The following is a 16,830-nucleotide window of genomic DNA, read 5'->3' as shown; positions in this document are numbered from 1 at the left end:
TATCGGCCCATTTCTCTCCCTCAGGTCTTTTCACACTCAATAAGTCATGTCCATACAACGGAGAACACGAGTCCAGCGACGTCACCAGAGGGAGCTGAGACACACGGTGAAGTGTCTTGCTCAAGGACACACCTGGCACTAGAGGCAGGCATCAAACCGCGAACCTTCCTTCCTCCTGCTTTATACCTATTGAGCCACCAGGTCACACACACATACATTTATTTGTTTCTATTCTTTTAATTAAAGCTTCTTGGTATTTTGTGTCAATGCAGCTGCTGACATTAGCACGAATAACACTTCATAATACTTAATGGAGTATAAACATGTGTTGTGTAAAATGTTGTTCTTGTAGATAAAGTAAGTAAGTTTCATTTGTTCATTGTTTAGGAAGCAGCTATTTACAGGACAACTGACACTCGCTGCATTTCTGTCCTATGTCAACAGGGGGCGACATTGAGCTGTACAGAAACCAGCTGGAGCTGGAGTTTATTGAACACGTTTCATCAGAGGTCTAAAGCTTTTTATCACCATCATTCGTCTCAGCTGTTTGATAGAACAGTCTTTGCTTTGTCTAAATGTGCTTAACTTAACTAGAACTTAACTCAGTCTCAATGAGCCACTTCTCCCATGTTTACTGCAATAAACATGTACTGTATATTAGTATATAATTAGTATATTGTTTGCTACTCTGACCCTCTGGTACAATAGCAGATCAGTCCTCTTTATAAAGTGCTGAATTGAGCAGCCTGCATGAAGTTTTACAGTGGGATTCTATTCTAGGCTTTTTCCCCTCGCTAACTTATAATTAGCACAGTCTAGACCTGTAGATGACAAATCCAATTTTGTTTTCCCCACATCTGCACTCTTCTCATCCCTATTCCACTGCTCTCCCATTTGCAGCTTCAGCCTTTCTGATGTGAACATGTGACAGGTCGTGAACAGGGCGGCACCTCAACAACATCTTTTTAATGAACTCGATGAGCTTCTAAATGTGTGTGTGTTTAAATGAACGAGCTCAATATTTATCAAATCAAAAATTTATTTCTTCATTGCACATGTATGATAATGAAAATGGCCGATGGTAAAAATGCAGGAGAATTGACATTTCATGACACAGACACCATCTGGATACTTTACATTTATGTATATAAGCATGTTATGCAAAGGCTCACATTCTCAAAATGGTTAAGGAGGCAAAGCAGCTGCCACAAATACTGCATACACAGCAAATCCACTCCACGACGGTTACTGCTGTCTTCACGAGGCTACACACACGTGATGATTTTCTATGTACAGTGTGTCAGCGCAGCAGCCTGTGACCTGCCTGTAGACCTGGCACGATGAATGTTTACGTGGCTGTGTTCACATGTTCTGCAGATGGCACATGAATCCAGTGATGAAAGCTGCCACTACATGTGGGGATCACGGCACGCAACAACAAATAATGGCAATAATTAGGATTTTAGTAACATATTAAACTAAGATAAATTATTACACAAACACAAAATGTTTACAGCAATTATATGTTTACTTACACTTATAAAACGTATATACTTGATACTTTCGCACTGAAGCTGAACAGCATTCTCTTTCCATTTTAGGGGCTCATTTATAAAAATATGTATCTATATTTTAAGTTCTATATCGCTGTCTGTCGTAGATGTATTTTTCCTACATCCTACCACCTGAACCGTTTACATTCTCCACACAGTCCCACCTCCTCCTTTCTGGGGCTAAATACACTGAACAGCTGCTTCACTCTTCATGTTATAGCATACAGTATATAGTTACGTTTACTTTTATATACTTTTTATATAGTTACTTTTTAATAACCATCTCTAGTTTATCAACTGTTTATATCAATTGACCATCTGGTTATTACTTTAGTGAACAACCACTTTATTTATTAATTATTCACATCTGCTCCTATTTATCGATTACTGAGCTTTAAAGTGCCACCAACCTGTCAAAAGTGACAAATGCTCCTACTGCTTATTTTAGTATTTTCATTTAGGTTAAAAGCATAAAATCATACACCGGAGTTTCAGGTTCTCTGATCATACAGTATATAAGCCTAGACAGGTTATGTTTTGTCTATTTTCTGTACAAAATATACAATAACAATCACATGATTTATCTAAATGCTGAGTAACAATAATAAGATTTGGGCCGATGATGCGTCTTAACTACCGTAGCAGCCTTTCGTACCAACTATTACGGTGGTGTAAATACTCCTGTTTTCTGGCGTCGACCTAATGTAACATTAGCTAATGCAGGGAGGTGACGCTTTCCACCCACATTACAGCTCAAAAGGTCCCAGAACACCACTCAGTTACTGTTGTAACATAACAGTGGTGTTCTGCGCGGTACACACGGAGGTGAGGGTCACATGGGAGGTCAGAGGGCAACTCTCCCAACACGTACAGCACAGTAAGCCACTGTTTGGTCATAAAATGATCAGTTGGAATGTGTTTCTATTCACATTCATGTTCCTCAGCGTCATTAAATGTGTCCGAACTGGTTGAGCAGGACGTTCCCTACACAGTGACCTCATTAGTCACCGCTGAGGATGCTCGTGTGCAGCTGGTGCAGATGTGTCATCTTTTATAAATCGGATGGCTGCACAACATAAACAACAATCTTATAACCAAATTGAGAATTGATAATTCTGAAATAAATCAAACTGTCTTTCTTCCTAAAGTCACTTGGATGGATCAGCAGGCCGTAGCCTATTCTTGGTTCAATTCTCCCTGGTTAGCAAACTATAAAGCAAACAGGTCGACCTTTAACCTCAGAGTTATGCTCCACAGAGCCAAAAGGTGCTATTACAGGATGGGCGGCAGGAAGACCGGGTCAGACTTACAGTAAGAGCTCGTAGTGACTGAATTGATTTTGCCGAATCTTAAGGATCTAGACAGAACCCAACCAGCACCCTGTGCCTCAGCACGGCGAGGAGGACATCTGCTCGTACTCGGGGCACTTGAGGAGCGCGGGGTAGTGGGCGGAGTTCATCTGCAGCGAGGCCTCGGAGGAGATGGAGGAGGGGCTGCGGCCGCGGCCGGCCCAGGCGTCTGGGTGCAGGAACTGGCCGGAGTAGTCGGAGCAGTTGCTGAGGCGCGGGCGGTAGAAGCCCTGGTGGGGCCGGTACATCTCCTCCGCTGTGTAGCGCTTCATGAACAGGTAGACCGACATCACGCCGGCCGTCTGCGGAGACAAGAGGCAGGATTTACGCTGTAAACGGGCCACCGATTCACCATAAAGTGGCGAATCCTGAGACATTACCTCAGTGAGCAGGAAGGAGATGGCAGCGAAGGCGAAAGACCAGCCATACTTGTAGCTGAAGTAGGCCTCGTTGCTTTTGGTTCGGTTCAGCATTTCGTCGTTGATGTTGGAGATGTACAGGACGAGGCCGACGACCAGAGACAGACCTGTGAGGAGGCGGGAGGACGCGTCAGCATCAGCATCCGCTCGCCTGCTCGTCTGATGCCGCGAGCGAAACGCCGAAAACGCACCCGACAAGATGAAGAAGATGCCAGAGACGAAGGCCAGGATGGTGCGATGCGGTCGGATGTGGCCGATGTTACTCAGCACAAAGCCGATGAACATGAAGAAGAGGCTCACCAGAGGGAAGGGCGTGGCCGAGCGTATCATCTCTGGGGGGGTGAGAATCAGTCCAGTGACGTAGCCTTTGCGTTTTCTCTCTCAGACTTTGACCCTGAACTCATTTTACTTACTCAGGACGCTGACAGTGGACTCTGAGGTCATCTGGACGTTAGTGGGCATCACGTACTCTATGGTAAAACACCGGCCTTTCTCCTCGCCTGCGCGGACAGAGAGGAACGGTCAGTCAGTCCGATCCACATGCTGTGGCTGCGAAACGGAGGCAGAGCCGCTCTCCGAACGACTGCTGCTCCCGCGGGGAAACGTCGCCACTGTGCACCACAAATATCGAGCTGTCGCTACTGTAACCGCACGTGATTCACTCTCGTGGAAAAGTGTGAAACAGCGGCGGCTTATTTCATGGGAGCTGTTGGGAGCCGCTCAACAACGAGCTGTTTGCGGGAGCCTCCGATGTGCGACTCCAGCACCTTCCTCCGACAACGGCGCCGCAGAAGCGCGCCCTTCATTAACCTCAGACACTGCGAGGTGTGGGAGAAGGTGAGATTTTGCACATGAGCTCTCACTCCCGTGTGTTGATGCGGTGAAACAATGTGCGTTCAGGCTTTGGCTCGGTGCCGTGTTTGTGTTAAATTAATGCAGAAGAAACATTGTGTTTAGCAAAAAAAACAAAAAAAAGGTAAACTTCATGAACATCAGACATCACTTACTTGATACTCGCAATAAAGGAGTTTACTGAATACAATGAACATAAGTCATAGAAACTAAAGAACCTCTATAAGCTCTAACACCCAATACCACCAAAACTCTGTGGAGCATCCTCTGACTGCGATGGTGAACTATTCTGGGTCAAACATCATGCACCACAAGACTTAATTAGGCAACAAGGCCACTCAATTGCCCTTAAAGCACACACTCCACCATTAGTCCATTTATAGCTACGGCCCCAACATCGTCACTTAATCACAACTGGACTCACAAAATATTTGCCACAACTCAATGATTAACCCTGAAACAGGACAGAGCACAGAGGTTAATGGAACACATCGTCAGTAAATGGAGTAATGTGGCACTTTCAGTTTTCCAGGACCAAAGCTGGTGAAAAAGCATCTTAACACCAGTGCAATAATAAAGTTAGGTGTTGTTGTTACCAGACGGAGCAAATCAGTAAGAACAAAAGATGATACCTGGTTTACTCTGGGACAAAACGTGCGCTGAAGGTTGTGTCTCTAAGAAAAGAATGAGATCTGACAGTTAGTTTGTCTTTTCTAATCAAGAGCTGGAGGAAAAAGCGTCTGGTGTCGGAGCTGAGGAGGCAAAAGGCGGGAGAGGAAGCCGCGTGGACAAAACAGACGAGACAAAGAGAAGCAGAGGCACCGGTTCTATCGCAAAGCTACCAACGCATGCTCAAAAACCGGCAGCCGCCTGGAGGTTCAAGGGCGGGAAGCCAGAGGAAGGCACAAGAAGAAGAAACGGAACGGATTGACTCACCAGCCAAGAAACAAACCCTCCAGAGGCCGGAGTGCAGCGACATGCGGATCTCCGTGCTCTGGTTGAGGGGGAGGATGATGCCCTCCTCCAGGTAGAGCCAGTAGTCGGTGCTCACGGCGACGCCCAACAGGCCCAGGCCGCAAACAGCGAACACGCTGCTCAGCAACGTCAGCGCCTTCCTGCCACACAGGCTCATGCCACAGCCTGGACAGCAGGGGGCGCCACTGAGAGAACGGGGAGCTGGGGGAGGAACACAGAGAAACACTGATGGAAGTAGATGAAGAGACATGGGGCTGGATTAGACTGAACTGAGTGACTGAAACTGGGACCCTGAAACTGACTGAAAGTAATTACAGTAACAGTAGCCTTTATTTGATCCAGCCCTATAACACAACCAGGTTGAACAAAGTGTTGTACTTTAAGAATAAGAGATAAAACAAGATAATAAAAATAAGTAAAAAAAACAATTAACAATGAGCAACATTTATAATTAAATCATTTAATAAAACATACCTGACGTGAGCCTAACAGTAAATATGTAGAGACTATGCTGAACGATGAGAACGTGTACGGCTAAAAATACAAATGGATAATCAAGTTTGCAGCTGTTCTGTTGTAAATGGTGCGAGCCAGTCTGACAGCTGCGCATTGTTTCATCTTAATTAAGCTCTACTCCTGATACAGTGACGGCGACGCATGGGAAATAAAGCAAGACGTGTGAGGGTGTTCTTTGTTTCAGCTAATAAAGAAATCTGGGAAAAGTTCTCTCTCATTGGAGTATAAAGTCTCCCATATACATTAATATATACAGATTTACAGAAGACGTGCGTAGTACAGTATCATAACAGCGTCTATGATGAAAAGTGCAGTCATGAAGCAGGTTGGATTCTGCTGTGATACCGTATGATGATCTGCCGTGCAGGCGCTTCACATGTGCCAACACAGTGACGGAGCTGCGTGTGCGGCGGTGATCTTAGCGCAACGTGCACTGAAAGGAGCGCATTTTACATAATGAGATGTCAGCGCGCTGCCACGCTGAGAACCCACAGAAAGGACAGCGCGCAGCATCCTTCTGCTGTTGTGACCGACTGTCCCAGGAGGACAGAGCTCCTCTGCTGTGTAGCGTTAAAGGGAAATGAGGTGAGTTAATGATCAGAAAGACGGACAACGCCTCTGGACTGTCTACATGTATACATTTTATACACTATATATGCATATATATATTTATACAATTTATATATACATGATTTATACACATCTCTGACCATAGCTAAATGTATTTTTAATATCACACACCATTAAAGTTTTCTGAAGCACAAAAAAGCAGATTTGACGAGTGAGAAGTAAAGCGGACGTCAGCGGCGCACGATGCCACAGAGCCGTTCTTTCACAGTACACTGACCAGGGCGCGGCTCTGTTTCCGGTCATTTGGCATCAAACCACAACTTGTGGACGCGACGCGTGCTTTTTCCCTCAGCAGAGCGTCGTGCGGAAGCGAACGTCACATCACAGAACGCGCACAGGGCTCCTGATCCACTCATGCGCTGGAGCTGCAGAGGGAAAGCTCGAGTTCAAATTAAAACCCGACCACCACCTCAAAACCCCCAGACTGCACCCTGACTGACCTGTGAATCAGAGTGTCAACAACTGGAAGTGAAAACAGCTGGAACAACTGGACACGCCACCATTTACCATTCAGTGGAACGTGAATTCTAAAAACTGCTCTGGTCTGAAAAGGATTATAAATGGTGACTTTATTTTATTAGTATTTCTCATTAAAGGTTCAGAGCCTTGAAGTGGGGACGCACGAACCCCCTGTTCCATGAATAAACATCAGCACTAAATTACAATCAATACTTTCACAACAAAAGCTTGTTCTGATTTTGTATTAAATGAACGTATTTTTATTAGTGCGCGCTCCTTGTTCACATGCGATGCATCGTTTAAAACCTCTTTCATGTGATGCCGAACATCACGGGGGCCACGTTGGCGTCAAGTCAGGCAGATGCACAGCGCTGCGAGAGCAAAGGGCACGTCATCGCCCCAAAGTAGGGCACTCCTCCTCTGTCTACGTCGTTAACATGCACCTGACCTCCTGTCAACCCCGATTCCAGCGGCTCGCTGCCAAGAACACTGCAGTCGCCGTGTACTATCAGCTGCGGAGGCCCCTTCAAGGATACGCATGCGCCCCCCCCCCCCCCCAAAAAACCTATGGAACCTCTATGGAAGCATATGTCTGCAGCCTTTAGCACGGAATAACAACTGAAACGCAGATCTCCATAGAAACACACATGGGTTGGAAGAAAGCAGTAATGTGATTTCAGATTTTGCAATATACTGTGTCTAACCCCCCCCCCCCCCCCCACAAAAAAAAAAACATTTGGTGCATACAAAATATAATTTAAACAGAGACATGCTTGTTGACCCAGTTACTGCGCTCCCTCTGCTGCCGCCGATGTGGACACGCAGCGAGCGCTGGAGGAGCCTGAGGACAACGGGGAGGAGAGAGCCACAGACACAGCTGGAGAGAAGGCTGGCAGCCCTCCACGGCCTCCACGGGGGCTCCTCCGCCTGCAGACGCTCAGGTGGGCTCCCTCAGAGCCACGCTATACAGTACGCTGACGGCACGACAAGCCGCACTCATCATCAGATCATCATCAGCCCTGGTGCTACAAGCTGTGAGGAACCCACTTAAGGTGGAGGTTCAGTGAGCATCAGCGGACTCAGGTTACACTGAGAGCCCCCCCCCCCCCCCCCAATGAGACGGGGCAGCTCTGGACGAGGCCGAGCCTTTTCACGGCGCTGCAGAAGCAGCTAATGTCTTTTAGCGAGCTGGTTTCTGGCTCCGCGCTGTCATCCTCCATCCTTCACCGCGGATCGCGAGTGAAGCGTGTGCACACAGCCTGTCAGGCAGATTGTTCTCCGCGTTCAAACCCGTGTCATAATCGTAATAACTGTGGATGTTTTGGACGGAGACTTTAATGACTTCGGATCCTCGGTGCAAAACACTTTCCAAAGCGTTTGTTGGCTTCAAAAGAGCATCGAGGGAACAATTATCACGAACAGCTTCAATCCAGGACGGAGCCACAGCAATAGAAGTAGAGCGTCCCTTTTTCAGCGTTTGTCGTAAGAACAAGTTTCTCGTTTGTGAGTGCCTGACTTGGCCTCGTTGCCTGGCAACGCTATAAAGGGAGGCCTCCGAATTAGCCGAGCGTGAATGCGCCAAAGAGCGAGTCCCAAAACAAGGCTTCTTCACTGGGACAGACACAAATGGAGAAAATTTTAGACTGAGATATCAATTCTATTCACACTCCTTTTTAAATATATGCGCACATCAATAACATTTCTTTTAACAGTGACATCTCCAAAGAAAGAACTGCGTGAAGTTCCTGTAGGACTATGCCCACCATGATCTCTGAAACCAGTGAGCTACAGCCAAGACAGTGGGCTGATGCCAGAGGGGAAGCTCATGTACAGTATACTGTGTCCAATAAATGTGCATTTTGTGTTGGTCATGCTTCATGTACACACTAAAATTAAGAAATAAGCTAAAAGTATTGTCGGAGTAAAGCTCCGAACGTCGATGTGATGATGTTAAAGTTACACTAAACCTGAGAACTGAGAAGATGCCATCGACCAGAATGCAGCCTGAAAAAACATTCCTCTCCTGCAATCGGAGAAAAATAATCCCCTGCAGCCCACACATCTCTGTCTGAATTTGTATGGTAGCAATATTTGTCTGGCTGGCACAGTGAGGAGTGGACGTGGGCCAACCAGGCCTGCAGGCTGCCTGTTACCGCAGTCCTGCTCCAAGTTGAGCCTGCATTTACATCTCCCCTCTGTTTACTTACACTTTACTTTTTACAGCTACAGCTCTGGTGTCGCAGCACGTGAAATAAAAACGTGATATAAGTTTCCGCTGATGTCCGGATTGGAGAACTTGGAAACATTGCATTCTTCTGTCACCAGCTAATTTGAACCCAACGCTCTGCTGAGGTGCAGCACGGGGTGAATCAGCTGTTACTCCCGTCGCCTCATCCCTGGTCGCTGTCCGCGGTGCTGAAAAGTCCCCCAGTAATAAACTAGTGAACAAAGACACGCGTGAACCTCCGGTTTAGAGCGTGGAGGGCAAAACCACCAGAGCTGACGTGGACATCGTTATATCCCGTGTTTTTGTTTTTGTTTTTTTACCAGAACACCTCTGTGTGTCATTTCCCTCTCTCTCAGCCGAGAAAGAGCATTCGTGCCAGATCACTTCACCCTCATTCTAGGCTGCACGCAGACTTGTAACAACAGAGTCCCGGCTGCCAGGAAGCCACGAGGCAACGAGCCGCCGTTAAAGTTCACACATGGTCCAGCGCCGCTTTATTCCGCTCGCTCTGCTTTGAAGGGGACGCGGTGCAGCCTTCAGTAAAGCGCGTTTGAGCCCACAGCGCGTCGGATTAAGCCGCTTTCTTCACACACAAAGTTATTTTTAGGGGCTCGCGCTTAGAGTGCGCAGTGATATATGCGATATGTTTCGCATTCAACTAATAAAACAAGGAACTCAAATACGGAGGGAACAACGAATAATTGTCTCTTAACTCCGCTGACATTCATCCAAAATGTTTTATTACCTTCGATGAGAGGTCGCACTGAGGCCACTTCTTGCCGCCGCTCTGGTCTCGTCCCTCGTCGGTCTCCGGTCAGTCGGTCGGTGTCGTCTGAGCGCAGCGATGAGTGAAGCGTGTGTGTCTGCGGGGAAGCGCGGCTGCGGAGCTACTATCCGAGCCAGTGCGCACATGGTGTAACTCAGCACTCCACCTCTCTGAGATGCTGCGTTCACGTGACGCGGGGAATAACGGCGAGTTCGCGGTTCAGACCAGATTAAAGCCACGAGGCGTCACAGTTGTTTTGTTGCGGACCCTCCCAGACCAGAACAGGTTAGATGTTAAAACTTCAACAACTGATTTGATCAATTTGTACAACTGACCACATTATTTTTACCTACATTTAATTCGGTTTACATTCTTCGAATGATGCTGGAAATAAACATACATCATTTAGTCAGCTTCTGTGACGCAGTCGCAGAGATGCTATTGTGAATCAGACTGTGAACATTACTATCAGCACAGCTACAACAAACGGGAGAAAAGATATAATATAGATTGCAGTACATCACCTTTACATCACCACACATACTCTGTAAACCTGAAAATACAAAGTCAGGATATCAGAATTATCACTGGGATCCACTAGTAATGAAACTGGCTGCCTGCCAGTAATTTAGTAATTATGGGCCCTCATTTAAAGTAACGTCATGAAGATGGATGAAAGCAGGCGACTGATATATGAAGGTGCTGCAGTTATGAAGTGTGTTGAGACTCAAATGATTAAGCTTGTGTCCATAAAGAGGTCAAGGTTGTAAGAAGTTAAGACTTCAGTACAACTTATTAGTACAATAATGAAGTCAGTGGTGAGAACTGGGCATCTTGGCTTTTTAAGACCTTCAGACAAGACCCAATAATTGTTTATTTGATGGTTACCAACCATTACATCCACTGTACTTCATTACTATCAGTAAACACATGAACAGAAGTATCTGGTGTCCTTATTAAACTTAAGCCACTGTAAGTCACAACTGAGATGTCAATCAAACCAAACCTAGCATTTTGAGCAGATGACAAATAAACCACCCACATTTGAGTATGAACCAGATTTTTCCTTTATTAATTTTTGTTATCATACATTAGGTACAAATGAGACAATCAGGTACAAGGTAAGTAGCTCAGACTCACTGTAAAGGTTTAAGGTGGACAATGGAAACATACACCATTTGCAAAATACAATATATCTTCTTGTACAATCTATGTAGGCGTCTACTGTAAGTCATTTATGTACAACAGCAGGGTGTCTAGACTCTAAATGAACAACGAGAGGAGAGTAGAGACCGTGGTACTGTCTCGGTAAAGCGATAAGGCATTCCTGCATGTTAATGATCCTGTGCTTTGCAGTTCACTTTAACTCTTGTTTTTACAGCGGAGACCACACAAAACATACTGTAATGACTCCCTACAAAAAAGAAAAATCATTACTCTAAAACAAAACTTAAACTTACATAAACTGAGTGTTTTAAATAGACCTCTCCCTTAAACCCTTATTTTCAAATGAATTTTGTCAAAACTAAAAAGGGTTTAGTTCCCTTCAGGTCCTAATTATGAATCATAAGCTAATAACAAATGTCAGGACGTCAAATAGATTGTAAACAAAGTTAAACACCAAATAAGTTTGGCTAACTCTTTTCCCATGATGCACTAGGGAGAGCGTGTAGCGAGGAAGAACTGATGCCATCTGTAGGAAGGAAACAGTGCGCTCCTGACCTGATGGGCTTTAAAGGGTGAGAGGAGGAGTGTTGTGATGAAGATGGGGCCCAGGCACTGAGGAAGGAGGAAGAGGTAAAAAAAAACAAAAGGGGGGTTGGATGGTTCAAAGTGACGAGGCACGAGGGTCGTCCTCCACACAAGCCATTATCATCATCATCATCATCATCATCATCATCATCATCATCATCATCATCATTGCTCTTTTCAGCTCAGTCACATCCACCAACGTTCATTGTTCCGTCACTCCCTGATTATTATACTTTGAGACTGTCGACACGGTTAGCAATCACTCACTAAAGCATTCAGTCGATATTAGGCACAGGGAGGCAAAGGTCAGGCAAGCGGACACGGGAGCATGAGCCCAGTTGTTTTCAGGTTAGATTTAAAGTACAAACTACAGTAGTTGGTGGCCCGGCTGTGGGACTAACGCGTGCAGAGTTGTTTATAGGAGCTTTACATTCATTGAGAATCAAGAGACGTTCTGAGACACCGACACAGATCGAAAGTAGAAACTAACTGAAGTAGTACAAAAAGATTAGGTGAAGCAATGATGTGGAGGAAACATGGATTATGGAGAGTTAGACATTAGAAGAAGGATGCTAAATAAATGTGTTGCGGTTGGGAAAGGCACACAGGGGACTGTATTGTTTCATGCATACACTATCTGTGACTCGTTATTTCAAGGTTTCTACAAACAGGAAGAAGGAAGTCATCAGCTTCCATTAAAGGGATGCACAGTATCATTCAGAGGTGCACGAAGGCTCAGACAAGGGCCAGACTGTCGGGGTGAGCTCTGGATGTGCACAGAAAATATCTTCTGTCACATCTGTAGACGCTCAGTCAAATTCTCAGACAAGAGTTCGAAATCCACCACCGTGAGCGAGGGGCTTCTAGCGTCCTCGTACGCTGGGAGCCGCTAACCCCACGCTGAGCTGTAGGGGGCGCAGAGCAGGCCCCTGACGCCCGCGGGACCGCTGTCGGGTCCTGGCAGCTCTCAGGTTTGGCACGTGCAAAAGGTTCCGTCCGATGGGGTACAGTCTGGGTGAGCGAGTGTGAACGCATCTAAAGTTTCCACGTATCGCACGCCACTCGGGTCAACAAACAACATCCAAAAAACAACACTAAAAAGAAGAACAATTACAACAACGCAGCATTAAGTTTATAGCCAAATCCATTCATGTCAGCATTTACATTCTCCTACTGAAAATACACGATGCACATGTACAAAAAGTCTAAACCTATTTGAAGAATCTGGAAAATTGTGGGAACTGAGAAAATTGTGATAACTTGACTTTCTTTGATTACTGCTGCGCAGAGAGTTAATTAGTTTGTATTGAACATGGTGAACTGAAGTTAACACGAGCCAGGCCACTGAGTGGAGCCTTCCTTTGACTGCGTCAGGCTTCTTGCTTTCTCACGTGATCACATGCACGGCAGGCGCATACCAACAGCGTGCACACACAGCCAGACGTGCATCCAGTCAACGCAGAACATCAAATTAGGTCAAACAAACAAAAACAAAAACAGGAACACAAATCCTGATCAATCTGCCAACACAGGCAAAAAAGGTAATTCTAACAACGTGCTAAATCTGGATTGCATTTAAGACACCCAGCGGATAAAAAGTTGATGGGCTGCCTACTGGGTCATGTTCCTAGTTTGATTCTATTCAGACAAACCAATGTTGGTTTGTCTGATTCATGTCATAAAAGCACATTCAGGTGTTGGTATAAAAACTGTCACTTGCTCTACTCTTCTTCACAATAATAACACGATTATTTACAAAGGAGCCGTATGCTGACAGAAGATGCATGAAAATATTGATCTAATGGAAAAATACGGATTAAACCACAAACAAAAGAAGAGTAGAAGCAAGTCTGGTTTAAAAAAATCCTTTAAAGGATCGAAAACGTTAAACTAATAATGATTGTGGCGACTCTCTAATCTGGTTAATGTCTAAGAAACTTGACAGATGTGATATTTGCATGTTTAATACACAATGACATCAGCTGATGTTGTAATCTTAGAAATCTCATATTGTAAGACTAAGGGGACAGGAAGAGAAGTTAACACTGACTAGTCTTCAAACATGACAAACTGTAAACTTGTAGGTTCGATTTCTCAGGGTAGATGCACGACTACGGTGATTCCTAAAGTGGGAATAGAAACAAAGGGCTTGGCATCGCTAGCAGTAAAACAGGGTGACCGGAATCAAACCCACTGGGTGCGTCTCAACGTTTGGCAGTTCTACAGGCTGCATGTTATATAACTACGTACCTACTGGATCGACACATCGCAAGTTAAAAATGTCTACAATCAATGTTACGCCGTCACCATGAAACCAAAGGGGGGTGCGACCTGTAAACGCCACACAGGGAACAAGGTGCTGGTTCCACCTGCACCAGCTGGTGTGTTTCATACTGACACGCTGTCATTCACTGTGGTCATTTCATCACGCATCCAGTTATGGTAAACTTTCAAACATCTATTACAGGCGAAAGGATCCTGGACTTTGACTTTAATCTAAATGAAATCATTTCTCATGGAGGCTGGAAAACAATGTGAATGACACGCCAACCTGGCGAAGGTGTTTTACAGAACGAATATGCATGCCCTAAATTCCTGTTTGCAATTCAAACTAACACATAAACATCAATGGTAGGCCTTGATCAAGTTGCAGTCAGACGTTGAGTTTTTGGTAGATTTCCGTTGGTGGCAGTGAGCGCTGAGCCTCCTCGTCCTGCTCACAAGCTGCTGCTGAGCGACGGGTGCACGAACTGCGGGTTGATGAAGGAGAAGCCCGCGAACTCGGCCTGGTCGATGTTGGCGATGACCAGCTCGTCCGGCGGGGTGAGCTGCGGCTGGGTGCGAGTGAAGAACTTGTCGAAGTTCTCCGCCGCTTTGCCGCACTGTGGGGAGGAGACGTGGAGGAGGTTAAAGAGAGAAGAGCGGACGAACGGCCTGCAGAAACAGCAGCGTGCAGCGAGGTGAGGAAAGGGTTAATTGGTGCAGGAGCCGCTGGGGGATGTTGCCTTTTCTCTGTGATGAGGGCAGAATCAAAGTGGATCCAAAGGTGCCGGATCGTGTCACGCGTTGGAGGAATTAGCACTTCAGAGAATTCCTCAAGGAAGGTCGCATGTGTGTGTGTGTGTGTGTGTGTGTGTGTGTGTGTGCATCTCACTTTTATTTTTATTCCCCTTGAAGGCAAACTTGACATGTGACATCACAGCTTGCTTCAACATTGGAGCGCGTGGTGGACGTGTGATTCAAACGCCGACTATCTGTTGTCGGCCTCGTCCAAACGTACAGCTGTTAACTTTCCAATTATCCTTTTGTCTTTGGTTTGTGGGGACAGAGAACGACACAAGGGGGAGACGGGGAGAGTCTGCACGCCGGCCGCCATCCTGTTCCGTTCTCATCAGCCAGTCCGCCCACACACCTCCACCTCACAAACACTGCTCTAGTACACGACGCACACTGTGCTAGCGTCCCTGCTAATTCGTGCTCCCCAGGGAGAGAGGGAGCGTTCTGCAGCTGGCTGCCAACGAAGCTGACTCTGTGGAGCCAAACGCCACGAGGCTGGAGCTCAGGGAGGCAAGCAACACGTTTGTCATGGGAAGAAGCTCTGGGAGGCTGCGACTTCAAAGGTGATATTTAAAAGTGATCATCTCCAGTCGTTGGGGCCTGACGTCTACGCGCTACTTCATTCAGTACAGTGTGAGTCCTTTTTCTGACCCTAATCCGCCACAATAAAACAACAGACACCTCCATCTTGCATCAAAGCTGCTGTTTCTCACATACGCCTACTAACCCAGACCCAATAATTCGTGGGGAGACAAGAGGAGCAGGATTTTGCCAAAGTGAAATCACTGCTCGTTTATTACACAACTTCCCTTTTTTTGTTTTTAGCCCCTTCAGATGATTTTAGCTGTTGGTGAGTCGGCAGCTTGAGTCTGTGACCCCTTTAACTAAAGCAAGCATTTCAATTAACCGGCCTTATCTACTGCTGACCTACATAAGCTTGGTGTGTGTGTGTGTTACACACATCTGTCTGTTAGAAGAACAGGGGCACAGATATGAATATTTAGTTTTCTTGTAAAATACTGGCAAGGCCACGCAGAACAGGTCAGACGATCTAACAGGAAGTGATGTTAGACAGATGTTCCCAGTGTGTTTTCAGGTCCCACCATGACTGTTGAAACTGACAGGGCAGACAGAGGACAGTGTGTGTGTGTGTGTGTGTGTGTGTGTGTGTGTGTGTGTGTGTGTGTGTGCGTGCGTGTGTGTGTGTGCGTGCGTGTCCCTTTTTCTCTTTGCCACACAGCAGATACCTGATGGGTAATCGGCAGCCGCCTTCAACCGCTCTGCACTGTCTGTTTGTCTACTTGTCGCCTTCTATCCATCACTGACCATCTGTCAAGTGAAGCAAGACATGTTTGGCTCTGACCTCCCCAGAAAGTCCCCAGCACTGAGATGACTCCTTCTAAATCGCACAACACTCGCTCCACGAGACAACGGCTCTCATTTCTCAAGCAGGAATGAACCAAAATGTCATAAGGATTAATCGCGTTGTTACGACTGAGCTGTAAGTTAAAGGTTAACATTGTTTCACTATACAATTAAAAAAAATCTTCAATATGACAGAAAATGTTTAATAAAAAAATGAAGGTCCGATTAGCTCAACAAGCTCAACAAGGCTCTGAACGATGGTCTTATGAGAATGGGCTTCAGCTCGTTTGTGGCATATTTGGGACATAAATGTGGCCTTTTGGCAAAACACAGCTCTGGTCGTACATCCTCCGTTTCTCAGGGTGTGATTCAGCCCGACCCTTATGGACTGACCAGATCTGTGATGCTGTTGATGCATCCTCCCGTACATGGTGACAGAGTGTCCTACATGGAATTTTGACCTACTTTCTCTCATCTTTAATCTCCCTTCGCGCGCACACACACAGACGCGCGCGTCTCTGCACTCAAGCATATTAAAAGAACACTCAGCTACTTAGGATGATAAATGAGCGCCAGCCTCCATTAAGAGTTGTGCCAAGACTCTCCCGCTCGCTCCCCGAAGCCACCGGCGCGGAGGAAGCCCTCCGTTCTGCTCATCGTCTCCCGACGCGGCGCTCCGTTTTGCTGATCTGTTAGCTCGTCACTTGCAGCGAACAGATTGCAGCAGGACAACTTTCATGCATTCAGTCTGAGGCTCCGACCCCACCGGTTACTGGTGAGTCTTGGGCGGCCATCAGCGCTTCAACATCCAATCTGTGTCTGCTGAGAATTAAAACTACATTTTTTATAAAAATGAATATGAATAACAAACAGTGAACGGTGAACACACTCCTTCTCCAGTCCTGAGATA

General features: G+C 46.1%; 2 protein-coding genes across 6 annotated transcripts in view; both read right to left on the bottom strand.

Moving 5' to 3' along the window:
* Positions 1–1,021: 1,021 nt before the first annotated feature.
* LOC114859672 (voltage-dependent calcium channel gamma-5 subunit) lies at positions 1,022–9,939 on the bottom strand. 2 transcript variants are annotated; one of them, XM_029157706.3, is made up of 7 exons: positions 9,726–9,939; positions 5,110–5,349; positions 4,806–4,847; positions 3,735–3,821; positions 3,513–3,653; positions 3,283–3,428; positions 1,022–3,204 (listed from the first exon to the last, which is right to left on the bottom strand). In XM_029157706.3, exons 2-7 carry the CDS (start codon positions 5,303–5,305, stop codon positions 2,941–2,943), a joined length of 876 nt encoding a protein of 291 aa, XP_029013539.2. In that variant the 5' UTR covers positions 5,306–5,349; positions 9,726–9,939; the 3' UTR covers positions 1,022–2,940. The 2 variants fall into 2 exon arrangements, with proteins under 2 accessions (XP_029013539.2, XP_029013538.2); XM_029157705.3 differs by lacking the exon at positions 4,806–4,847 and having other exon boundaries at positions 9,726–9,933.
* Positions 9,940–10,789: 850 nt separating this feature from the next.
* The window catches only part of prkcaa (protein kinase C, alpha, a), a 69,861-nt gene continuing 63,820 nt past the window's right edge, over positions 10,790–16,830 (bottom strand). For all 4 annotated transcript variants that reach the window (XM_055507539.1, XM_029135925.3, XM_055507540.1 and 1 more), the window contains one exon: positions 10,790–14,380. In XM_055507539.1, the coding sequence (XP_055363514.1) occupies positions 14,216–14,380 (165 nt within the window). In that variant the 3' untranslated portion in view covers positions 10,790–14,215. The remainder of the gene's footprint in view (positions 14,381–16,830) is intronic.

The sequence above is a fragment of the Betta splendens genome, chromosome 1, assembly GCF_900634795.4.
Source record: "Betta splendens chromosome 1, fBetSpl5.4, whole genome shotgun sequence".
NCBI lineage: Eukaryota > Metazoa > Chordata > Actinopteri > Anabantiformes > Osphronemidae > Betta > Betta splendens.
Note: the sequence above shows the minus strand (reverse complement) of the source record. Positions and strands in the feature narration are given on the sequence as shown.

Excerpts from the sequence above, each read along its gene's own strand:
- LOC114859672 (XM_029157706.3), bottom strand. The coding sequence starts at position 5,305 with ATGAGCCTGTGTGGCAGGAAGGCGCTGACGTTGCTGAGCAGCGTGTTC. Across the intron at positions 4,848-5,109 it reads GAGGGTTTGTTTCTTGGCTG|AGACACAACCTTCAGCGCAC; the intron begins GTGAGTCAATCC and ends TTCTTTTCTTAG. Across the intron at positions 3,822-4,805 it reads TTTGTCCCAGAGTAAACCAG|GCGAGGAGAAAGGCCGGTGT; the intron begins GTATCATCTTTT and ends CTGTCCGCGCAG.